General features: G+C 44.9%; 2 protein-coding genes across 2 annotated transcripts; both read left to right on the top strand.

The window, feature by feature from the left end:
* Nucleotides 1-2,070: 2,070 nt before the first annotated feature.
* On the top strand, nt 2,071-5,278 carry LOC306964342 (uncharacterized protein; the record flags this gene model as incomplete). The annotated part of the gene is made up of 3 exons (XM_079558334.1): nt 2,071-2,382; nt 3,984-4,274; nt 5,205-5,278. Exons 1-3 carry the CDS (start codon nt 2,196-2,198, stop codon nt 5,276-5,278), a joined length of 552 nt encoding a protein of 183 aa, XP_079414460.1. The 5' UTR covers nt 2,071-2,195.
* A 2,801-nt stretch (nt 5,279-8,079) lies between these two features.
* Nucleotides 8,080-9,108, top strand: LOC306964341 (uncharacterized protein; the record flags this gene model as incomplete). Its single annotated transcript, XM_079558333.1, has 2 exons — nt 8,080-8,090; nt 8,528-9,108. Exon 2 carries the CDS (start codon nt 8,659-8,661, stop codon nt 9,106-9,108), a length of 450 nt encoding a protein of 149 aa, XP_079414459.1. The 5' UTR covers nt 8,080-8,090; nt 8,528-8,658.
* Nucleotides 9,109-25,771: the final 16,663 nt, after the last annotated feature.

The following is a 25,771-nucleotide window of genomic DNA, read 5'->3' as shown; positions in this document are numbered from 1 at the left end:
GCATTTATTTTTTATTTTCAAATAAAACTGTGTAATGTGAACTGCTTACACTTGTATTGCGCTTTACGAGTCTGTGTCACAAGTTTCTCAAAGTAAAAAGTAAAACTGTCGCCATTACTCATTCACTCCACACTCTGTGCTGAGCTTCTCTCATGTCAGTGCCCCCTGCTGGACACGTGTGGAATTCTTTATTCATTTACTTAAATTGCCCCCTAGTGGCTGGAAAGAGTAAACTGGTTATTTGTTGGAATGGGCTCGAGACTTCACCACAACTGCCTCTAAAATCAGGTCTGCAGTGCCGTCACGCACGAGCTTAATATAGAAGCTGCAGTTAAACGTATGGCCTGAGGTGGCAGTAGTGAGAATCAAAGTGACCAACTTGCATCTAGTAGGTATGTGAAGATTTCTAAAATGGAGCTTTTTGGCTGAAACTAGACGGTCATTTCCACAGTGAGTCTCTCGTCACGTCGTCAGGATAATTGTCTTCAGTCTCGTGTAGAAACGGAGAGAATCGCTCTTCATTTACTCCCACAGCAGCAAATTCAAAATGTAAGAATGTAATAAACACCTTTCAGACATTGTGGACACTGTGGAGAAGGAGGTGGACACTGTGGAGAAGGAGCTGGACACTGTGGAGAAGGAGGTGGACGCTGTGGAGAAGGAGCAGGACACTGTGGAGAAGGAGGTGGACACTGTGGAGAAGGAGCAGGACACTGTGGAGAAGGAGGTGGACACTGTGGAGAAGGAGCTGGACACTGTGGAGAAGGAGGTGGACACTGTGAAGAAGGAGCTGGACATGAAGAGGGCCTTGTTGTCGTTTGCTGCTCAAAGTTTTGTGATCTTTCCAACACCATTCAGTTACTCAGCTCCACTTTTGTTGCTCGTTTTTCCCACTTTCTGCCTCTGCCCACTGACACAACTGAAAACAGCCTCATTAAACCAAACTCCAATGTTTAACCCCTTAACTCCCGCCTGAACCGAGCACATTCTCTCCAGTTTGGCTTTACCCCAATCCAAAAGCTTCTGGGAAAAAGCTGTGAAAATAGCGACAAAACTGAGACAAAAACAATGATGGAAATGTGACAAAAAATGGACGAAAAAATGACAAAAATGTGACAAAAAATGACAAAAATTTGATTAAAAATGACAAAAAAATGACGAAAATTTGATTAAAAAATGACGAAAAATTGAGAAAAATTTGATTAAAAAATGACAAAAAAATGACAAGAAAAGTGGCAAAAATGTCACAGGAAATTGACAAAAAATTCACACAAAAAATGACAAAAATGTGATTAAAATTGACGAAAAAATGACCAAAATGTGACACAAAAATGACAAAAATTTGATAAAAAATTGATTAAAAATGACGAAAAATGTGACAAAAAAAATGACAAAAGATATTGACAAAAAATCCACAAAAAAATGACAAATATGTGATAAAAAAATTGACGGTTCAGGCGGGAGTTAAGAGGTTAAATGAACTAAAGGAGCTAAAATCTAAAATTATGTTTTAACACGTGCAACCAATGGAAATATGTTAAATCAATGTTTACTGAAATGTTGATGAAAGAATCTTGAATATGTAAAAAGTTCTGGTCACTTCTCTTTTTAGGTCACACTGACCTCCATTCGCTTCAATGGAAGGGGCGGGACTAAAGACAGATGCTGATTTTGAACTAGAAACCGCTGTAACTTTCTTCATACTGAACATATACACACATTTCACTGCATATTGTTGGGAGTTACTGCATCTTTACACTTAAACTATTTACTTGCCTTTCTATCGAGTCTGAACATTTATCCACATACTTACATCTAGTCTCTTTAAATGTAATCTTCTTTCGCGTGTCCTTTTAGTCTTATTGTCTAAAGTTTTATTATTTATCTAAGTTATGTGATATATGTTTAATATTTCCTGATTCTGACTCTTTGCTGTTCGAGGTTATGTTTTCTGTATCAATCAACATCTCGTTGCATTTCTCTAATGTGTTCATACGGTCTGATCCAGCAGGGGGCGCACCATCGCTGTGATCTTCTGCAGCTTTCCCCTGGACTTGCAGTACACCGCTCAGTCCACACGGGGGCGCAGCGGAGTCGACCAGCGCGACATTTCCCCTCACTTTACGGCTGTGTTTTGACTCTCGTTGTGCGGTGGTTAGCTCGGCGCTAAAGCTAACAGAAGTTCGAGGGGGAAAATGTCGAAGAGGAGCCGGACTCTGAGGGCTCTGGTGACGGAGCGGCTGAGCGCGGCCGCGGAGGAGATCTTCCAGCTGGTGGAGAGGACCATAGCGGAGTATGAGGAGGAACTGTGTCGCTCCAAAGAGGAGAACCAGAGGAGGCAGCAGCTCCTGGAGGCTCTGCAAACTCCGCCTCGCATCAAAGGTTTCACGCCTCATCCTTTTCCCTCTGTTTGCATCGTTTTTCTCCTTTTAGCTTCTGTCTTTATCTGATAAAAAAAACAAAGTCTCGTTTCATAATCAGGTCGGTGGTTAAAAGGCCTCCTGGAGGGATCGTTCATATAAAAGCACTAAGAGTTCAAATCAAGGCTAAAAACAGGACAAACATATTAACTATGTTACCGGAAGAAGCCACGATCTATCGCAAAATCACAACCTCTTAACTCCCGCCTGAACCGAGAGGATCTTTTTCCTCACGTCATCTGATTTTTTTTCCATCATCTTTTCGTTGGGTGTTACACTCATTCTTGTCACATTTCTTGTCATTTTTTGTCACATTTTTTCGTCAATTTTTTGTCCATTTTTTTTTCATTTTTTTGTCACATTTTATCACATTTTTATCAATTTTTTGTCACATTTTATCAAATTTTAGTCATTTTTTTGTCACATTTTTGTCACATTGTCATTTTTTTGTCACATTTTTGTCATTTTTTCATCATAATCTTTTACATTTTTGTCATTTTTTTTGTCACATTTTCATCACATTTTTGTCACATTTTTGTCAAATTTTTGTCCTTTTTTTGTCATTTTTTGGTCACTTTTTTTTTTACATTTTTGTCATTTTTTTATCAATTTTTTTCACATTTTTGTCATTTTTTGTCACATTTTTTTAAATTTTTGTCATTTTTTTATCACATTTTTTCACATTTTTGTCATTTTTTGTCACATTTTTGTCATTTTTTTATCACATTTTTTAACATTTTTGTCACATTTTTGTCATTTTTGTCACTTTTTTTGTAATTTTTTGTCACATTTTTTTAAATTTTTGTCATTTTTTTATCACATTTTTTAACATTTTTGTCATTTTTTTATCACATTTTTTAACATTTTTTAACATTTTTGTCATTTTTGTCACTTTTTTTTACATTTTTGTCATTTTTTGTCACATTTTTGTCACATTTTTGTCATTTTTTTGTCACATTTTTGTCACATTTTTGTCATTTTTTTGTCACATTTTTGTCACATTTTTGTCACATTTCTGTCGTTTTTTCATCAAAATCTTTTACATTTTTGTCATTTTTTTTGTCACATTTTCATCAAATTTTTGTCAATTTCCTGTGACATTTTTGCCACTTTTTTGTCACATTTCCATCATTGTTTTCGTCTCAGTTTTGTTGCTATTTTCACAGCATTTTCCCAGAAGCTTTTGGATTGGGGTAAAGCCAAACTGGAGAAAATGTGCTCGGTTCAGGTGGGAGTTAAGGGTTTAAATGGTTCTATGGACACAGACATTTATATGGTGAGTCTGGTGTTATAAGTGATTTGCCTCAGGTGCTCTGTGGAGCGGGTCACACTGTTTTTAATGCAGGCTAGCTGATACCATAGACATGCACTAGCCTTGCACTAGCCTAGCGCCACGAAACTCTTCAAATATAAGAACTGCATGAATTACAAAAAAAATATCTCCAGAAATCAGCAACACTCTGGATAACGTGGAAATGAGGCCTAATGTCAAACATCCTGAAATATCCCTTTAACATTAATGTTCGAGATGAGGCTCGTTAATGTTGCTTGTGTCTCTCGCAGATGTTCCTCCGGCGAGAGAAGAGTCCGTTCTGGACCGAGAGGATCCGCCGAGCAGCCGCCGAGACCCGGAGTGTTTTTCCTTCATCGCAGACTCCTCGGTCAAAGTCGAAGACCAGGCTGAGCTCGGAGAGGAGACGCCGGACGAGCGAGAGCTGGACCTTCAGCCGCTCAAATCAGAGACAGTGGAACAGATCGACATCTCCTCGGACTCGGACGGCGGCTGGGAGAGCACGGCGGGCTGCTCGAGCCGGCGCATGGAGACCGAGGAGGAGGAGGAGCGCTACGTCCAAGGTAACGCTACGACCACAGGTAACACTACGACCACAGGTAACGCTACGTCCAAGGTAACGCTACGACCACAGGTAACACTACGACCACAGGTAACGCTACGTCCAAGGTAACGCTACGACCACAGGTAACACTACGACCACAGGTAACGCTACGTCCAAGGTAACGCTACGCCCAAGGTAACGCTACGACCACAGGTAACACTACGACCACAGGTAACGCTACGTCCACAGGTAACGCTACGACCAAGGTAACGCTACGTCCACAGGTAACGCTACGTCCAAGGTAGCGCTACGACCAAGGTAACGCTACGTCCACAGGTAACGCTACGTCCAAGGTAACGCTACGACCAAGGTAACGCTACGTCCAAGGTAACGCTACGTCCACAGGTAACGCTACGTCCAAGGTAACGCTACGTCCACAGGTAACGCTACGACCAAGGTAACGCTACGACCACAGGTAACGCTACGTCCAAGGTAACGCTACGACCACAGGTAACGCTACGACCACAGGTAACGCTACGACCACAGGTAACACTACGACCAAGGTAACGCTACGACCAAGGTAACGCTACGACCACAGGTAACGCTACGACCACAGGTAACGCTACGTCCAAGGTAACGCTACGTCCACAGGTAACGCTACGTCCAAGGTAACGCTACGTCCACAGGTAACGCTACGACCACAGGTAACGCTACGACCACAGGTAACGCTACGTCCAAGGTAACACTACGACCAAGGTAACGCTACGTCCAAGGTAACGCTACGACCACAGGTAACGCTACGTCCAAGGTAACGCTACGTCCACAGGTAACGCTACGACCAAGGTAACGCTACGACCACAGGTAACGCTACGACCACAGGTAACGCTACGTCCAAGGTAACGCTACGACCACAGGTAACGCTACGTCCAAGGTAACGCTACGTCCACAGGTAACGCTACGACCACAGGTAACGCTACGACCACAGGTAACGCTACGTCCAAGGTAACGCTACGTCCAAGGTAGCGCTACGACCACAGGTAACGCTACGACCACAGGTAACGCTACGTCCAAGGTAACGCTACGACCACAGGTAACGCTACGACCACAGGTAACACTACGACCAAGGTAACGCTACGACCAAGGTAACGCTACGACCACAGGTAACGCTACGTCCAAGGTAACGCTACGTCCACAGGTAACGCTACGACCAAGGTAACGCTACGACCACAGGTAACGCTACGTCCAAGGTAACGCTACGTCCAAGGTAACGCTACGACCAAGGTAACGCTACGTCCACAGGTAACGCTACGACCACAGGTAACGCTACGACCACAGGTAACGCTACGACCAAGGTAACGCTACGACCACAGGTAACGCTACGACCACAGGTAACGCTACGACCACAGGTAACGCTACGACCAAGGTAACGCTACGACCAAGGTAACGCTACATCCACAGGTAACGCTACGAACACAGGCAACGCTACGACCAAGGTAACGCTACGACCACAGGTAACGCTACGACCACAGGTAACGCTACGTCCAAGGTAACGCTACGAACACAGGCAACGCTACGTCCACAGGTAACGCTACGACCACAGGTAACGCTACGACCACAGGTAACGCTACGACCACAGGTAACGCTACGACCAAGGTAACGCTACGTCCAAGGTAACGCTACGACCACAGGTAACGCTACGTCCACAGGTAACGCTACGACCACAGGTAACGCTACGACCACAGGTAACGCTACGTCCACAGGTAACGCTACGACCAAGGTAACGCTACGACCAAGGTAACGCTACGTCCAAGGTAACGCTACGACCACAGGTAACGCTACGTCCAAGGTAACGCTACGACCACAGGTAACGCTACGACCACAGGTAACGCTACGACCACAGGTAACGCTACGTCCAAGGTAACGCTACGTCCACAGGTAACGCTACGACCACAGGTAACGCTACGACCACAGGTAACGCTACGACCACAGGTAACGCTACGTCCAAGGTAACGCTACGAACACAGGCAACGCTACGACCACAGGTAACGCTACGTCCACAGGTAACGCTACGTCCACAGGTAACGCTACGACCACAGGTAACGCTACGACCACAGGTAACGCTACGACCAAGGTAACGCTACGTCCAAGGTAACGCTACGACCACAGGTAACGCTACGTCCACAGGTAACGCTACGACCACAGGTAACGCTACGACCACAGGTAACGCTACGTCCACAGGTAACGCTACGACCAAGGTAACGCTACGACCACAGGTAACGCTACGTCCAAGGTAACGCTACGACCACAGGTAACGCTACGTCCAAGGTAACGCTACGACCACAGGTAACGCTACGACCACAGGTAACGCTACGACCACAGGTAACGCTACGTCCAAGGTAACGCTACGTCCACAGGTAACGCTACGACCACAGGTAACGCTACGACCACAGGTAACGCTACGACCACAGGTAACGCTACGACCACAGGTAACACTACGACCAAGGTAACGCTACGACCACAGGTAACGCTACGTCCAAGGTAACGCTACGTCCACAGGTAACGCTACGTCCACAGGTAACGCTACGTCCACAGGTAACGCTACGACCAAGGTAACGCTACGTCCACAGGTAACGCTACGTCCAAGGTAACGCTACGACCAAGGTAACGCTACGTCCAAGGTAACGCTACGTCCACAGGTAACGCTACGTCCAAGGTAACGCTACGACCACAGGTAACGCTACGTCCAAGGTAACGCTACGACCACAGGTAACGCTACGTCCAAGGTAACGCTACGTCCAAGGTAACGCTACGACCACAGGTAACGCTACGTCCAAGGTAACGCTACGTCCAAGGTAACGCTACGACCACAGGTAACGCTACGTCCAAGGTAACGCTACGACCACAGGTAACGCTACGTCCAAGGTAACGCTACGACCACAGGCAACGCTACGTCCAAGGTAACGCTACGTCCAAGGTAACGCTACCACCACAGGCAGGGCTGCTCGATTTTTGAAAAAATAATAATCACGATTATTTTTGTCATAATTGAAATCACGATTATTCAAACGATTATTTGTTGCCTTTAAAAAATTCATCAAAAAAGTGACAAAAATCCAGCACAAAAAGTGACAAAAATCCAGCACAAAAGTGACAAAAATCCATCAAAAAAAAGACAAAAATCCAGCAGAAAAAAAAAAAAAATCCATCAAAAAAAAGACAAAAATCCAGCAGAAAAAGACAAAAATCCAGCAGAAAAAAGACAAAAATCCATAAAAAAAAAGACAAAAATCCAGCAGAAAAAAGACAAAAATCCAACAGAAAAAAGACAAAAATCCATCAAAAAAAAGACAAAAATCCAGCACAAAAGTGACAAAAATCCAGCAGAAAAAAGACAAAAATCCAGCAGAAAAAGACAAAAATCCAGCACAAAAGTGACAAAAATCCATCAAAAAAAAAGACAAAAATCCAGCAGAAAAAAGACAAAAATCCATCAAAAAAAAGACAAAAATCCAGCAGAAAAAAGACAAAAATCCATCAAAAAAAGACAAAAATCCATTAAAAAAAAAGACAAATATCCATAAAAAAAAAAGACAAAAATCCCAAAATTAAAAATTAGAAAAATAGAAGTGAAAAAAAAAATTGAAAAGAAAGAAAAGAAAAAAAAAGAAAAAAAAAAGAAACGCTACAAAAAATTATAATCGATTTTTTGCGATTATGCTAATTTTTTAATCGTTTACTGTTGTAATCGAAATCGTAATCGAATTTCGATTAATTGCACAGCCCTAACCACAGGTAACGCTACGTCCAAGGTAATGCTACGACCGCGACGTCCAAGGTAGCACTAGAGCTGCTACGACCGCGCCATTCCCTGCTACAGTTTGGGAAGGAAGCACAAGCCCCGAACTTTCCACGTACCTACTACGGCCGCCGCTAATGCGCGTTTACTCGACAAACGTGCGACGGAATGAGTCGATATATAGAACAATATCTTAAGAAATCGCAAAATCCTGGAGGGACTGAAATAGGTGAACAAACTTGGGACCAATGTTTCCCGCTCCACTAAGGACGGGAACATCGGTCAGATATATCGGACAGTCGATATATTGGTCCCAGGTTCGATTCCCACCTGGACGGGGTCTTTCTGTGTGGAGTTTGCATGATCTCCTCGTGTCAGCCATCTTGTTTGAGTCAGTAAAGCTCACCTCATGTTCAGTGTGTGGTTTCAGTCGTGATTATAACAAAGTGATGATGTTCTGTTTCTCCCGCGCTCAGGGAACTCTCCAGAAACGCCGCTGAACGACTTCTCGAGCGACTTCTCGGGCGACTGCGGCGGTAAAGTCCAAACCCACGAGTGCCTGGCGTGCGGAGAGACGTTTGGCACGAGCGCGGAGCTGCAGCAGCACATGGCCTCGCACGTGGGGGCCAAACCTTTCAGCTGTCCAGTCTGCGGCAAAGACTTCACGCGCAGGAACGACTTCCAGCTGCACCTGACGGTCCACACGGGCGACGCCGCGTTCAAGTGCCCGGAGTGCGAGGCGCGCTTCGCCCTGAAGAGCCACCTGGACAGTCACATGAAGGGCCACCGGGCGGCGCCGCTGTGCTGCCCCGTCTGCAAGAAGAGCTTCACCAGGAAGTACCGGCTGCACTCGCACATGGCGTCGCACACGGGCGAGCGGCCGTTCAGCTGCCCCGTCTGCGGCCGCGGCTTCACCAGGAAGGACAACCTGGGCACGCACATGGCCATGCACAACGGGAAGCCCTTCATCTGCGCCATCTGCAACCGCTGCTTCGTGAGGAAGGACCGGCTGAGCGCGCACATGGCGTCGCACGCGGGAGAGACGCTCTGCAAATGAGAGGCGCCAACGGGAGAGACGCTCTGCAAATGAGAGGCGCACGCGGGAGAGACGCTCTGCAAATGAGAGGCGCACGCGGGAGAGACGCTCTGCAAATGAGAGGCGCACACGGGAGAGACGCTCTGCACAGGGAATAGGACCAAGAACAGATGAAGCACATTAAAAGAACAGGCCAGCGTTTTCCCAGACTGAGAGCTGTTCTCACCGGAGCTTTGACGAGTTCATGTGTACCTGTCTGGTCTTTACGCGTGCGCTCAGTCACACAAACAGACCAAGGTGTTGTTAGCATTTAGCCTCTCCTCCTCTCGTCTCTGGGGCCAAATGCAGTAATATCTTCACTTCACTGCACGCATGTCGAAGTGCCCTTAAGGTTATTACGCCTCACAATATAGTTCCTCTTTTTATCCACTTAGAAAATCCACATGTTTCATTTTGTGTAGCTGCTCACATAACCGTGGTTAAATCAGGAAGAGCTCGGTCAGTTCTAACTTCACCCCCGTTTCACCCATAGAGGAGAGGAGGCTAAATGCTAACAACATAAGATTTAATTAAGATTTACCCAAATCTAAAAGCTTCAGGAACAAAGTGCCAGAATAGCAACAAAAACGAGGATGAAACATTGACAAAAATGCCATGGGGGAAAAAACGTCAAAAGTGACAACCTGGCAACACATGAGGAGAAAGATCAGGTTAGATCAGTTTTGTAGATCTTTGGTGAATATCAGTAATGACTGAGCAGTGATGTTTATAAAGAGTTGTTTATTTAAACCTGTCCAGGACTCATTTTCCTCTTTATCCGGGGCCGGGTCACGGGGGCAGCAGCCTCAGCAGACTTCCCGATCCACACACACCTCACCCAGCTGTTCTGACCCCGAGGCCACAGAGACTATGGCTGTTTCTCAATTGCGAGGATCCGTCCTCTATTTGGCCACTTCATTGACGTCCTCGGTGGCGGCTCCTCCAAAATGGAGCGGAGTGTCCTCTCCCCGCCGCCTCTGAGCTCAAAGGGAACGACCTCCGGAGCGAGCGGCTGCGTCAGGTCACGTGTCGATCTATGCTCATTAAAACAACTGTTTTATGAATAACAGAGGCCACTTTTTTTAAAGTGAGTTCAAACTAATAAAGTTTTGCGAGAGAAGAAAAAAGAAACTATGCTGCAGTGCATCATGGGTAATTTCAGCGGAGGATCCACAGGTGAACCCTTCGTAAATGAGCCAAACGGAGGAGTCGAGCTGCGAGGGGGCGAGTGGTCCAGGTGAAATGGAACCACTTGTCGGCGCCGTGATGACGCGAATGACGTCCGAAGTGGTCGAGACGCCGAGGATCCTGGCAATTGGGAAACAGCCATTGTCCCACCAGCGTGTCCTGGGCCTTGTCCTTTCATACAGGATTTAGGCATTTTAGGCCTCACGTCGGCCTCATGTCGGCCTCATGTCGGCCTCATGTCGGCCTCATGTCGGCCTCATGTCGGCCTCATGTCGGCCTCATGTCAGCTTCATGTCAGCTTCATGTCAGCTTCATGTTAGCCTCATGTTAGCCTCATGTTAGCCTCATGTCGGCCTCATGTTAGCCTCATGTCGGCCTCATGTCAGCTTCATGTCAGCTTCATGTTAGCCACATGTTAGCCTCATGTTAGCTTCATGTTAGCCACATGTTAGCCTCACATTAGCTTCATGTTAGCTTCATGTTGGCTTCATGTTAGCCTCATGTTAGCCTCACATTAGCTTCATGTTAGCTTCATGTTGGCCTCATGTTAGCCTCATGTTAGCCTCATGTCGGCCTCATGTTAGCCTCATGTCGGCCTCATGTCAGCTTCATGTCAGCTTCATGTTAGCCACATGTTAGCCTCATGTTAGCTTCATGTTAGCCTCATGTTAGCCTCATGTTAGCCTCATGTCGGCCTCATGTTAGCCTCATGTCGGCCTCATGTTAGCCTCATGTCGGCCTCATGTTAGCCTCATGTCGGCCTCATGTCAGCTTCATGTCAGCTTCATGTTAGCCACATGTTAGCCTCATGTTAGCTTCATGTTAGCCACATGTTAGCCTCACATTAGCTTCATGTTAGCTTCATGTTGGCTTCATGTTAGCCACATGTTAGCCTCATGTTAGCCTCATGTTAGCTTCATGTTAGCCTCATGTCGGCCTCATGTTAGCCTCATGTCGGCCTCATGTCAGCTTCATGTCAGCTTCATGTTAGCCACATGTTAGCCTCATGTTAGCTTCATGTTAGCCACATGTTAGCCTCACATTAGCTTCATGTTAGCTTCATGTTGGCTTCATGTTAGCCACATGTTAGCCTCATGTTAGCCTCATGTTAGCTTCATGTTAGCCACATGTTAGCCTCACATTAGCTTCATGTTAGCTTCATGTTGGCTTCATGTTAGCCACATGTTAGCCTCATGTTAGCCTCATGTTAGCCACATGTTAGCCTCATGTTAGCCTCATGTTGGCCTCACATTAGCTTCATGTTAGCCACATGTTAGCCTCATGTTAGCCTCATGTTAGCCTCATGTTAGCCTCATGTTGGCCTCATGTTGGCTTCATGTTAGCCACATGTTAGCCTCATGTTAGCCTCATGTTAGCCACATGTTAGCCTCATGTTAGCCTCATGTTAGCCTCATGTTAGCCTCATGTTGGCCTCATGTTGGCTTCATGTTGGCCTCATGTTAGCCTCATGTTAGCTTCATGTTAGCCTCACATTAGCTTCATGTTAGCTTCATGTTAGCCACATGTTAGCCTCATGTTGGCCTCATGTTGGCCTCATGTTAGCCTCATGTTAGCCACATGTTAGCCTCATTAGCATTTAGGCACAAACATCAGTGGTACATCTGAGCAGAGGTCCACAGTGAATGAAGACGTGTAAAGGCTGTTTTCTGAGTAAACAAGGCGGCCATTTTGTTTCGGGGGGAGGGTGTGGCTGACGCACCTTTGTACTTCATTTTTCTTTGATTGAGTCCATATTTGGAGGTTTGTTGTTTCTGCTGCACTTTGTTTCACACATTTATGAAAATATGTTTGCTTTTATAACATTTGTCATTTTGGAGAAGTTTGTGCTCATGCTAATGAGATAAAGCACCAAAACATGTCCAAGTTTACAAATCCCACATACTTGGACCGAGACTTCTGAAGTGTTGCACACGTTCTGAGTACTCGGTTTGGAGTGAGTGCTATGAAGTATCATTTCAGGAAAGACATTTCAGTTTATGTAATTTTCGACATATATAAACTGCAGAACCTTTTTACATGTTTTTGCCACAATGTCTAGAAGTTATTTTTTGTTCTAATTCCAATGATGGTTCACATGAGCAGTTTGGACAAATATGTTTGAACAGTAATTCTAATCTGGAGAAGTGACAGTTTCATTAACAGTTCCTCATAACAGGTGGTCCTTGAACACATCACTCTGACATGTGTGCAGATTATATTTGTACGGTTGGTAATAACATTAAACTAGTTCCAGGAGGATGTGGAGCGTTTATCGTAGGGCTGGGCGATAAATCGAATAAATAAATCAATTAATGCTTTAAAAAAAGACCATGTGGAAAATGGCTAAAAGGTCAAATTGGCAGTTTTTGAAAATGACCCCAGACTTTATAACGATCTCTTTACAAAGGCCACACGTGAAACTAAACACAGTTTACCCTGGTCTCCTTCTCTCACGCTGAGCCGCTGCATTAGCCCCGCCCCTTTCCCCTCGAGTCTCCATGGAGACGGCTGTCAATCCCAGCTGAGCTCGAGGCTAAAGGCTTATTAAGTTTCACTTTTGAGAGCAGACAAACAGAAATAACCTTTTTGATGGGCCTTTTTGTCGGTTATATTCTGGATCTTAAATATTTCACCCAAAAAACAAAATTGAAATAGAAGCATTTATTTTATGAAAGATATTTTCACCACTGAAAAATACCTCAAACAAACGTGCTTTTGCGGCTCAGCTCTGCTAAAACATGAATAACTTTACAGGGAGCGGGTGCGTCTCCAGCTCGTCTCCATGGAGATGTGACTAAAGTCAGAGAGTTACAGGCTAAGCCCTCGTCCAGATCCACTCTTTCATTACCCGCTGCAAAAACAGTGTCGAGCTGGTCATCGAGAGCGTGTTTTGTGTTGATGGTTCAGCATCGCCCAAAATGTTACGCAGTGTGCCTTTAATATTCATGAGCAGGACTCTGAGTCTGAGCAGCTTTCTTCAAAATCAGGAAACCTTTTTAAGTTTATTCCCCCCAAAAGTTTGATTTTATTTTTCTCGCCCAGCCCTGCGATGCTGCATGATGTCACTTCCTGGTTGTTCCTCCTCTGGTCAGGGAGGTTCAGGTCGACCTCATGACGTCGCCTCTTTTCAGTGCGTTCATCACTTGTTCACTTTGTCATGTTTGTCTTTGTACAAAACGGAAAACTCAAGTAAATCGACTAAAAAAGCTTGATTGAAAATATTCTTTATTTGGATTAAAGTAACTGTTCAAACAAACGTTTCCTAATCAGAGGTTCGCGACTCGCCTGGTTCGATTCTACGATGGTCATACTGAGTCTGCTTCATGAACAGATCACTCACATCCAGAACATTCCACTTACTCCCACGCGTCACTGATGATCTTTAAATGTCGATTTAAAGTGATACTCTGGAAGTCTAAACGTTTGACAGATTTTATAAAATGTGCAAAATCGACCCGGTCTTGCATTTTGATGTGAAGTAATAATATATTATTCTTTGTAAAGCCCCTCCTTCCCAGATCTCAGCGACCAATCAGAGTCGAGTATCCTCCCGCGCCGACCAATGAGACGAGCTTTTCCTGCGAACCGGCCGGTCAGGTCCAATCAGGAGGAGGGGGCGGAGCTTCATCATTTACTTTTCAACATTCTGTTCCTGCTCCTCATTTCAGAACTAAGAGGGCAAAGATGTTCAATAACACTCTGGGATAGGGCATCGCCATAGCAACACGTTGGAACCAATGGCAGTTCTGGCGGCCATCTTGAGCAGGGGTGTCAAACAGCTCCCACAGCGGCCGCAGACAAGAGAGAAAACTTTCCAATAAATTAATAATAATAAGCAGTGATTTGGTCATTATTCCTTCACTTCAACTGTTATTGAAGCCACAGCCGCCCTGGGGCAGACTGTCCATTTACCGCGTGGCTATATAATGTGTTACTGCCAGAGGTGGGAGTAAGTCACTAAATGCAAGTCTCGAGTCAAGTCCAAGTCGTGAAGGTCCAAGTCTTGGGTAAGTCCAAGTCAATCAGTCCTGGGCTCAAGTCAAGTCTTGCTTTCGTCGGCGAGTCGCCTCAAGTCACAAACGCCAGCGTGTCGACTTCTCAAACTGTGTTTCATCTTGAAAATAACTATAAATAACTAAGTGCTTTCTCAAGATACTGTCATTTTGAAATTTTAGGCTAAAATCAAACTTTTAAAATCTCATGGATTTGGATTTAAAGTTTACTTAATATTTAATCACCAAAAAATTCAAACTATATATATTTTAAATAAACAGTCTATGTACAAAATGACTGGGACGGCGTTTTAAGGAAGGGGGCCCGGGGGGGCGACTTAAAAAAAAATGGTCTTTTTAACATGAGCTGATTTTCCTTGTAGTGTGAAATATAAATATAAAATAATATTTTATTGTTGTTTCTGGCAGTTTTTCTGTCAGTGGTTCCCCTGTACTGCCCCAGCCCCTGTATACTCGGATTCGCCCCTGCTCTGAGGCCTTCAGTCCCGCTGTCACTGGGCTGTGGCGGATGCGCAAAATAACCACTAAATGCTGTAAACTTTGTGTGAACGCCTTAAAACATCGGAAACCCCAAGATTCCTGTAGATTAATCAGCTCTTACGTCGTTGTTCTGGAGGCTCCGTCTGCGCTGTAGGTCCAGCCCATTGTTTCAAACGTTTTCCTGTCCGTAAATCTCCACCTCTTCACTCTGTTTAGAAAACTTTTAATGCATCCAGAGAAACACGTATTTCCTCCTGCTCCTCGCGCTGTATTGATTAGACCAGTGGTAGGCAACGTCAGGCTCGGGGGCCAAATCCGGCCCTGCATCATCAAACCTCTGGCCCTCAAGATGATATTGAGAAATGACATTTTAGAAATCAGAGATCAAATGCTTGCTTAAGCACTCAGAAATGTGAACAAATACTGTCAATTCCTTTAAAATGTCGTAGCAAAACACCAAATTAAGCCTTTTATGATAAACAACACTGGCATTTGGTGAAATTAGTGCTTTACTTCAAGCTTCTATTGGAGGTTCAGCCCTTAGTCTTTTGGTGATGAAGAATAATGGCCCTTCACAAAGCAAACTTGCCTACCCCTGGATCAGACGCTCCGTGGGGAAACCGAACACGCATGTGGATAATTACCAAATGTAAACACGCGCCGCTTTAACAAAATTAATCCTGAGCTTTTGCGAGTTTCACTCAAATAATAACTATAAAGTCATTGGCCTCAAGTCCAAGTTAAGTCTCGAGTCACAAACAGCAAGTCCCAAGTCAAGTCTTTTTGCAGCTTTGGTCAAGTCTCAAGTCCCGAAAATTGTGACTCGAGTCTCCCACCTCTGGCTACTGCTGGTCCGTTTTTCAAAACTGAAGACAAAGCGTTGAGTTCAGGCGGAGGGAAACCATCTGGAGGAATGTCGTTCACTCTCCCTCATGTCCAAACCTCCAGAGCGTCGCTTTAAAAGTGCAGGCTGTCGTGCAGGTTGTACAGCTGTAAACTGGCGCTCGTCCCGTGGCTCTTCAGGTGGGCGCTGAGCTGACTCTTCCGGGGAAAGCCTTTGTTGCAGACTGAGCAGCTGAAGGGCCTCTCGTCCGTGTAGATCCTCATGTGGGCCACCAGGTTGCCCTTCCTGGAGAAGGTCTTGCTGCAGTGCGGGCAGCTGTAGGGCTTCTCGCTCGAGTGCGTCTTCATGTGCGCGTTCAGGCTGTAGTTCTGAGGAAAGGTCTTCCCGCAGACGGCGCAGCTGTAGAGCTTCCTCCCCGCGGGGCTGCTCACGTGGCTGGTCACGTGGGCCCGGAGGCTCCAGGCGTCGGGGAAGCCCTCCTCACAGACGGGGCAGCTGTAGGGCTTCTCTCCGCTGTGGACCCTCAGGTGTGCCTCGAAGCTCTGTTTGGTGGTGAATCTCTTCTGACAGAAAGCGCACTCGTGTTTCTTCTTCTGACTCTGGACGTCCCGGTGTCCGTCAGCTCCCGTCGACGCCCCGGCTGGAGGTTCCCAGTCGTCGTCAGAGTTCCCGGTCATCGAAGAGTTGTCCGTTTGCTCCTCGGCCTCTGAGCGCGTCTCCTCTCGGTGCTCGGTTTGTCTCGGCTCTTCGCTCTTCACGCAGGCAGCGGTGACCTGCGGGAGCTCCTCCTGTTGGACGCTCTGCTCCTCCGGTTCCTCTTTAACGTGAGGGAGTTCCTGCTTCAGACGGGGCCCAGGGCTCTGACTCTGACTCTGGACGTCTGCAGGAGACCAGGGAAAAACACGTTAGATTTGAAAGGATCAGGCTGGAAAAGCAGAAGGTTAAACTATGAAGCTGGAAAAGCAGAAGGTCAAACTACGAAGCTGGAAAAGCAGAAGGTTAAACTACGAAGCTGGAAAAGCAGAAGGTTAAACTATGGAGCTGGAAAAGCAGAAGGTTAAACTATGAAGCTGGAAAAGCAGAAGGTTAAACTATGGAGCTGGAAAAGCAGAAGGTTAAACTATGGAGCTGGAAAAGCAGAAGGTTAAACTACGGAGCTGGAAAAGCAGAAGGTTAAACTACGGAGCTGGAAAAGCAGAAGGTTAAACTACGGAGCTGGAAAAGCAGAAGGTTAAACTATGAAGCTGGAAAAGCAGAAGGTTAAACTACGGAGCTGGAAAAGCAGAAGGTCAAACTACGGAGCTGGAAAAGCAGAAGGTCAAACTATGAAGCTGGAGAAGCAGAAGGTTAAACTATGAAGCTGGATAAACGGACAGAGAGTGGGTGATCAGTCGGTTTAGCTTCTCTGAGGAGGAGGAGGAGTCAGCACCGAGCGGCCAATCACAGCAGAGACACAGACACAGTTCATCTGAATATGGAAATCTAATCACTAAACTGATGACGAGTATGTTGACCTCTGAACCCCCGCCTGAACCCAGCACAGTCTCTCCGGTGCGGCTTTACCCAAATCTGAAAGCTTCTTGAAAAAAAAAGAGTTAAAATAGTGACAAAAACAGGGATGAAAACGCCACAAAAATCATCAAAACAATGTGACAGAAATGCAACAACAAAGCCACACAAACATGAAGAAAAGAATGGACTTAAAAAGAATCAAAAACAGAAGAAAAAAGCAACATAAACGGAAACGGGGGAGAAGTTTCTCAGGTCTTGTTCTGGCCTTTAGTCTGAGCTCCAGTCCAGAAGCTTCAAGATTTGGGTAAAGTTGAACTGGAGAAAAGGTGCTCAGTTAAAACAGGGGGAAAGAGATTATCTGAGTGTCCTGGGTCTCTGTCTTGGACGTCTCTGATGTTCTGGGTGTTTCTCCTACAGCCTCATGTTTCCACAGTGATGAAGGTCGGGGAGGGTCAGTGTATTTGTGTCTCTGGCCTCACAGTAAGTGAGAAACACAGAGTTATTTACATTTAGTTTCTCTCTCCTGAAGGACACGGAGCTTCACCAGAGACGTCTCACACATCCAGGAAACTACGTCACATCTTCAGTATCACAGTTTTATCAGATCCACTCATGAGGCTTTTCTTTCATGTTATTAGACATGACACGGTTTCATAAAAAAGACTCACATGTGTCGTGTTTGTCATGTTTCTTTATCGGGTGTTTTATCTCGGGTAAAACTCACCCGGCGTGAGTGACGTGTTGTGGATCTGAGCCATAGTGTTCTAGGGTTAAAGGTATATTTTAATGCAGGGGCGGACTGGGACTGAAACACAGCCCTGGACTCTGACCAGCCTGGCCCAAATGAGCGTAATTGTGACACTTCCACAAATACATATGTTCTCCTCTTCCCACCCGCTTAACAGTAACGAGTGCATTTTCCCCAGTTCGGTTTTTTATTCTTCTTTTTTTGATCGGTATCATCAGCAAAAAGAGCGGGAAAGGTGGTCGTAGAAACAGAAGCAAAATCCTTAATATAAATAATAAATAATAATGGTCCCAACATTGAACCTTGTGGTACACCATACTCCACGGAATTCCTTTTAGATTCATGTTTTTTTATACTGGGCTTTACCCAAATCTAAAAGCTTCTCGACTGGAGAGCAACAATGTAACGCCTCATTTGAAAGCTAAGACCTACAAAAGTGACGGAAACTTTTCGTCACGTCGCCACATTTTTGTCATAATTTTGTTGTTTTTTTAATCATTTTTTGTTGCGTTTTTCTCACGTTTTTGTCGACTTTTCATCCTCTTTTCCTCCGTATTTTGATGCTTTTCTTTTTAGCTTTTAGATTTGGGTAAAGCTGGGTTGAGGCGGGACCGGTGGCCCTTCTGTGCTCTTCCAGAATGGACACATGGCCGGTTCGCCCCTGTTTTAATGTAAGTGTTAACGGTAACACGAGCCCCTCCCCCCTCGGCAAATACAAGGAAATATTGTGGGGGGAAAACAGTCGGAAAATGAAAAAAAAAAAAAAATGGTGGGAAATAAGGAAAATATTCCAGACGGAGTCAGTCCCCAGCCCTAATAATAACCACCGACACACGGACGATAATGAAACGTGTGAATTCTACAGTTATTATTGTAGAAAAAACAAAGTCAGTAAGTTTGTTTTTGGAAATATTTATGACGTGGATTTGAAACAAAACCACAGAATCATCACAAACACTTTACAGAGAACAGGAAAAACCGGAGAAGTCTCTATTTCTCACATTTTAAAAGGTCAAACACAGGTTAGACCAGAGGGAAAAGTTCTTCACAAAAATACGTTTCAAATATTGCACTGATTTCACATTTTCCTAAAGACTGAATGAGTCTTTTTCTTCCCTTTTCAAACTAAACGTTTCTTGTTTTGAAACAAACCTTGAAACTTCATCCTGTACTTTGATCGTTTCAATATCTTTGAAAAACCGCCTGATTTATTGAGCTTTGAATCACAAAAAGAAAGATTTGAGTTTGTGCAGATCAGAAATGTCCCGATTTCACAGTTTTGAAACACGATTATCGAGAGAAAATCAGATTCTTCACGATCATCGACCCAATGTTTTTGTATTTAAAATACACTGAATAACAAATCAATAAACTTTACTAACGAACTATTATTAAAGTCATAATTATGGTATGTTATTAGGCCACAGTCAAAGGCGTTTTGATGAACAAACTGTTTTCACACGAGCCGAGTCCGCCCTCGTTCCCACTGCATTTACTTAAAGTTAGTTCAGTCCGTGTTCGCGCGGCTGTCCCGTGTTCACAGGGCTGTGCCGTGTTCACAGGGCTGTCCCGTGTTCTGTCTGGTCTTCACGCGTGTCCTCAGTCACGTTAGCACAGACAGCGTTAGCATTTAGCCTCTCCCCCTCTATAGCACCAGGTGAAGATAGAAGCTACCGAGCTCTTCCACAGTAAAGTGAAGATATTACTGCGCAGACATCGAACTACTCCTGGTATTATTACGCCTCACAATATAGTTCCTTTTTATCCACTTAGAAAATCCACATTTTTTAAGGGGAGACACTACAGGCAAAACTCATTTTTTTCAGTTTTCAGGTTTTTGGGCCAAATTAGTCTCTGAACATATAAGCTTTCACCCGGAAACAGAAAATATGCCTAATCTTCACAATAACATGTTTAAATATTGCACTGATTCAAAGTTCCCCCATAGACTTATATGGGAGAACACAATTTCAAGGGCCTTTTTCTCAAACACATTTTTCTGTCATTGCGGCGACACTATGTCCACGTCAGTCGGACCTAAAGACTTCACATTTTCCAGCCTTGGACTGAACAATATTTGGAAGATTTTTTCAGAGGGATTTTTTATTATTTAATCCCTTAAGCCCCATTTATTGAGTTTTGAATGTCAAAAAATGAGGCTAAACAAACTAAACAAGAAATCCAAAATCCCCTCTGAGAAGGTCTTGGTAACTCATTCATCAATCAAATGAAACCATAGATTTGAATGTAGCTCTGTCCATTATTCAGATTTTGTCGCCGAAGAGATGGGAAATTTGGGGCATTTTTAGGCATAAAACACCTTGTTCTTATATGAAAAGATAAAATGACAGAAAACTTGCCATGTATTTTATCGTGTAACTCTTCACGTAACCATATTTAAATCGGGGAAACGTGAAGAGCTCGGTAGCTTCTACTTCACCTGGTTTGGAGCTATAGAGGGGGAGAGGCTAAATGCTAACGCCATCTGTGCTAACGTGACTGAGGACACGCGTGAAGACCAGACAGGTACACATGAACTCGTCTAAGGTAAGCACAGATCTCAGTGTGTGAGAAAACGCCCTCAGACTTTCCTTTTCTTTTCTGCCTGTCACATCCTGAGCCAGTTGTTGCAGCTTGAACAAACTTCATTGGGAATTACAGTTAGTTTCCTTGACTTGGACGTTTACAGTGAAGGATTAGCTCCATGATGTTGTTCCCTCCATTGAAACCAGTCTTTGAGCTGCTCTCGGCGTCTCTCATCTGTGCACCCTCATGTGCAGGTCGCAGTAGTCCTTCCTGGAAAAGGCCCTCTGACAGATCAAACAGCTGTAAGGCTTGAGCCCGGCGTGTCCCGTCATGTGCTTCTTCAGCGTGGAGCAGTGCGTGAAGGCCTTCTTGCAGATGGAGCAGCCGTAGGGTCTCTCCCCCGTGTGGATCCTCAGGTGGACGTCCAGGTTGCACTTGACGGAGAAGGCTCTCTGGCAGACTGGACAGCTGTAGGGTTTCTCTCCGGTGTGGACCCGCACGTGCGTGTCCAGCCTGTGCCTCGTCGTGAATCTCCTCTGGCAAACGGGGCAGTCGTGTTTCTCCCCGGCCCCCCTCCTGTCGACGACCCCCCCCCGTGCGTCTGGACAGCTGAAGGGTTCCGCTGGAAGGCCGTGTGTGACGTCGCGCAGACTCAGCACTTCGGTGATGATGATGTTGTCAGAGTTTGTTGGGAGCGGAACTTCCTCCTGTCGCTTTGTTTCCTCTCGGCGCTCAGTTTGCCTCCGCTCCTCGCTCTTCACGCCCACAGCGGTGACGCTCTGCTCCTCCGGTTCCTCTTTAATCTGCGGCTCCGGACTCCAGCGGGTCTGGACGTCTGCAGGAGACAATGGGAAATCAGGAGAGCGCTTTTTAGTTTGTATTGGTGTAGCACAAAACCATTCCCTCCCGGGTTTCTGACGGGGTCTGTGTGGTCTTCTTCTGTTCACACTGTGGAGGTTCTATGGTCCTTCACGTCAGGGGTAGGCAAGTTTGCTTGGTGGAGGGACGACTTTCCTCATTGTAAAAAGACCTGTTAATTTTAAGGGGGGGAAAAATACTGTTTTGATGTTGTTGGTCAAGGGACAGCATTAAAGGAAGTGACTTGGTTGTTTTCCCCAGAATATTTTGTATTCCCCATTTATTTTTGTCGCATTTCTTCACACAATTTTTCCTTTTTTTGAGCCACATTTTCCCCCAAATTATTCCCCATTTTTCACACATTTCTTGCCATTGGAGATGAACCCGATATTGTTTCGTTTTCTGTTTCTAAACGACAGATATATTTGTTTTTCCATTGTAGCTGCTGTCATAGTAACAATAAACAAATGTTTAACTGTTTTTGGAAATATCCGATAGTTACAGACGGCATCTCTGGAACCGCCCATCATGTTTAAAAACAGTTAAGGGGGAAAACAATTTGGAGAAAAATCTAAATTTTCTCTAATTATTCAAAAACTACTTTAACAAATACAGAATTATGAAAATAGTTTCTACTAAATAAAGATACAAAGACATGGAGAGGAGCAAAGTGGTTCAACAGCCCATAAATACATACATAACGGAGAATGCGAACAGAAAGCTTCATGTTAGCATCGTGCTAATGCTAACAGCTAGCTAGCCGTAGCTACAACTGCCGTTTTTTCACTTCTACTGAACAATCTGCTGTGAGAAAATATCCATATGGGCCCGATTTACACTGGACTTTATTTATGTGATAAATAAGTTCATATTCCACCAGAATATGGCTAAAAAGAGGGAAAAGTGTGTTTCTCTAAAGATTCTATTTTCCCCCTCGGTGAAGCCACGCTCCCTTCTATGACGAGATGCCGTCTGTATCTATAGGTATCGAAAAAAGTATCATTCAGGTTCTGTTTGAAGATTTTATAGAGAATTGACTGTATTTCACACATTTTTAGAGTATTCACAGGCATTTGATAGGGATGCACCGATACCGATACCAGTATCGGGCCGATACCACATGCTTGTACTCATACTCGTACTCATTCATGAGGTCCCGATACCAGAAACCGACACCATTTGACGTGAGGCCAGCGCAGCTACGAGGCGCAGCTACGAGGTGCAGCTACGAGGCGCAGCTCTCAGCTGAGGAGAGAAGAAGCAACAAACTGTAGAATTGTTTAGTGTAAATCCAATAATCCACATAGAGCTGACTTTATTACAGACTGCGCTCTCTAAACCAGAGTCTGAGCTGGATTTAACCAGAGCTTAATGTTGTTCGTGCTGCAGCGTCTGCAGTGTTTACAACATACAGGCTAACGATGCTAACTCGCGGCTAGCAGTTTTGGCCATTCTGACGCCGTTTTAAGCCCAGGGGTTTATTCATCTGAAAAACTAACCCAGCGACTAAAAAGTCCTCAGAAAATCCAAATGAAAGACATACAGCATGTTTATATTGAGGGAAAATGAGCTGCAGCAGAACAATGAAAACACTGTAGCTACTCGCTAAGTTACTACAAACACACGAGAGAATCTACAGGAGCTAAAGTAAAGACGAAAAGAGACCATTTAAGGAACATCTCAATACTATTGTTAAATAAAAATACATTAATGAATAAAGCTCAGGCATTGGGAGCTTTTGGACATGGGCTTTTCTGTCTATGATGGACAGTGCAATAAAAATAAAAAATTATATTGAATGAAAATAAAATAAAATAAATAAATAAATGGCATCAGCACAATTCTAATATAACTGCTCTTAAATGTGTCGCCGACTTTACTTAAGGAAATGTACATGAGTAAATTAACTAATTATAAACCAATCTGCTGTGAAAAAAGTAAGAATGTTGAAGAAAATGCCTTGTACTCGTATCGGTATTCGGTATCGGCGAGTACTTAAATCAAAGTACTCGTATCGGTTTTAGAGAAAGTGGTATCGGTGCATCCCTAGTTAAAGCAGAACTAAGTAACTTGTTTATCTTAATAAAGCCTTTCCGTAGTCCCTCTGGGGGTGATAAAAGTGACGAATCACGAAGCAGAAGCTAACAGGCTAACAGGCTAAGCTAACTGTGGGCTAGCACCACTTAAACAGTATTTACAGCCAAGTCTGAGTGAAGAAAATGATCTCCATTGTGTAACTGGATGAACAATATCCCTCTGTCCCTTTGTCTTTTCTGTCAGTGTAGGATTTACTCTACGACACCTGCAGTGGCGCTGATGGCCTCTCGGGGCAAGAGTTACTTAGCACTGCTTTAAAAATAGTAATTGAGCAGCAGAAAGAAAGTTTGTCTGGACTGGAGAAAAGGGGAGGTTCCTCTGTAATGTAATGAAGAAAACAAAAGAATCTAATCGCGGCTGAAAGCTCGAGGCCACAGCCAGAGGAACGAGTTCACAAATGAGAGCTCGAACAACGCGCTGCCGGGAGAGGCCTGTCAACGGTGCAGTCACTTAAACTCCGGAGCTACTTATAGTCCAGAGATCCCAGAATCTTAGTTTAAATGTAGTTTTGTTACTAGTTTGTGATAAAGGCTTTGGAAGTCGCCAAACTCCACACAGAAAGGCCCCGTCCAGGTGGGAATCGAACCCGGGACCTTCTGGGTGTGAGGGGCGTGAGGGCTAACCACTGAGCCACCGCTGCCGTTTGAGCTGCAGAGCATTTGATTCAGGAAAACTGGAAATCTGAGTTCCATGTTTGTGGTCTATGATAATAAACATCCACGGTAACTATGGTAACTATGGCGTTCATGATGATGATGTCATACTGTCAGGTGGAGCAGGTGCCGATACAAACCTGACACTTTGTTTTTATGTTCTTTCTACTGGCCACGTTTTTGAACATTGTCTCCACTTCTGGACTTTTACCTTTATGAGGAAATAATTAGACATAAGTTTATATGAACTTTTCCCAGTAATGACTGAGACATGAGCCAAACACCTGGATGTTCAACTCTAGGCCGTTCAGAATGTTTCTATTCTGGTTAATGTAACGGCTGGACTTTTCCACATGAAACAAAAACTGTCACAAAGTCCAGCATCTTCTCGCCTCCACACGCCTGCCTCATGGCGTCTGGAAGTGGAGACCGTATTTGACATGATGAAAGGTCAGTCGGTGAGCCACCACTGCCACCAAACGTATTCATATATTTGAGATAAATAAATGATAATTTCATTATCATCAATGCTTGAATAGAATAGAATTGGGCCTAAACTCAATAGTTGTTTTATATTCAGCAGTTTAGGCTTTAGAAACGTATTAATGCTGAATAATAAAGAGCCTAATAAAAAACTAGGACGACTCTAAACCAGGATTAAACCAGGGCAAAACATGATCTATCAGGGCTAAGGCAGTACTAAATCCCATAAACCAGAGCAAAGGCCTGATACAGAATAAGAGTTACATGTGAGACCAGCTCATCTCAAACAACATGAGTAACTCCTGCTCAGCCTCTGCTCCTCAGCTGAAGGACATACACTGACCAAACCCCTGAGCCGCTGTTCTGTCCAGACCTCCAGCTTCATGATCAAAGTGAAAGAAGCTCCTCCACATATTCAGCCTCTCTTTTACCTGTTCACTTCACAAAGAGCATCTCTGCGCTTGTACTTTTCCCACAAAGACGTATTGAATGAAGTCGGGGGAGAAAGGTCAGATTCATGATTCACATGTTATGTAGTGAAGTTAGAGCCCAGAGAGCAGGTTTAGCGCTGACCAGGTGCAGGACACTGATCCAAAACTCACATCGGCCGCTTTACAAACATCCACAACTGAGCTGGTGTTTCTGACCTGACAGTCGCTGTTCAAGCCCTTTGTAACGATGAAGACGACAGGGAAACATGTGCTCATCTGCCGTGGTGGCGAAGAGAGCTGCTTCTGCGCGGGATAATCCCAACAAAAGTCCAAAAACACGCTGCACACTGTCCCTGTGCTTCGGTTTAGAAAACCTGTCAGTCCGTCCAACGATCAGCTCCTGTTCACTCAGTTTACACCGTTTTAAAGAGATATGTTTTCATTTGAGCCGCGCTGTAAGAGAGACGCTAGCAAGGCTGCAGGAGAGACGTTAGCTAGGCTGCAGGAGAGATGTTAGCTAGGCTGCAGGAGAGATGCTAGCCAGGCTGCAGGAGAGACGTTAGTGAGGCTGCAGGAGAGATGCTAGCCAAGCTGCAGGAGAGACGTTAGCGAGGTTGCAGGAGAGATGCTAGCCAAGCTGCAGGAGAGACGTTAGCGAGGCTGCAAGAGAGACGTTAGCTAGGCTGTAGGAGAGACGTTAGCTAGGCTGCAGGAGAGACGTTAGCTAGGCTGCAGGAGAGACGTTAGCTAGGCTGCAGGAGAGATGCTAGCTAGGCTGCAGGAGAGACGTTAGCTGGGCTGCAGGAGAGATG

This window comes from Gobius niger (assembly GCF_951799975.1).
Source record: "Gobius niger genome assembly, chromosome: 6".
Lineage (NCBI taxonomy): Eukaryota > Metazoa > Chordata > Actinopteri > Gobiiformes > Gobiidae > Gobius > Gobius niger.
The sequence above is the reverse complement of the archived record's forward strand: the minus strand, read 5'-3'. Positions and strand labels throughout refer to the sequence as shown.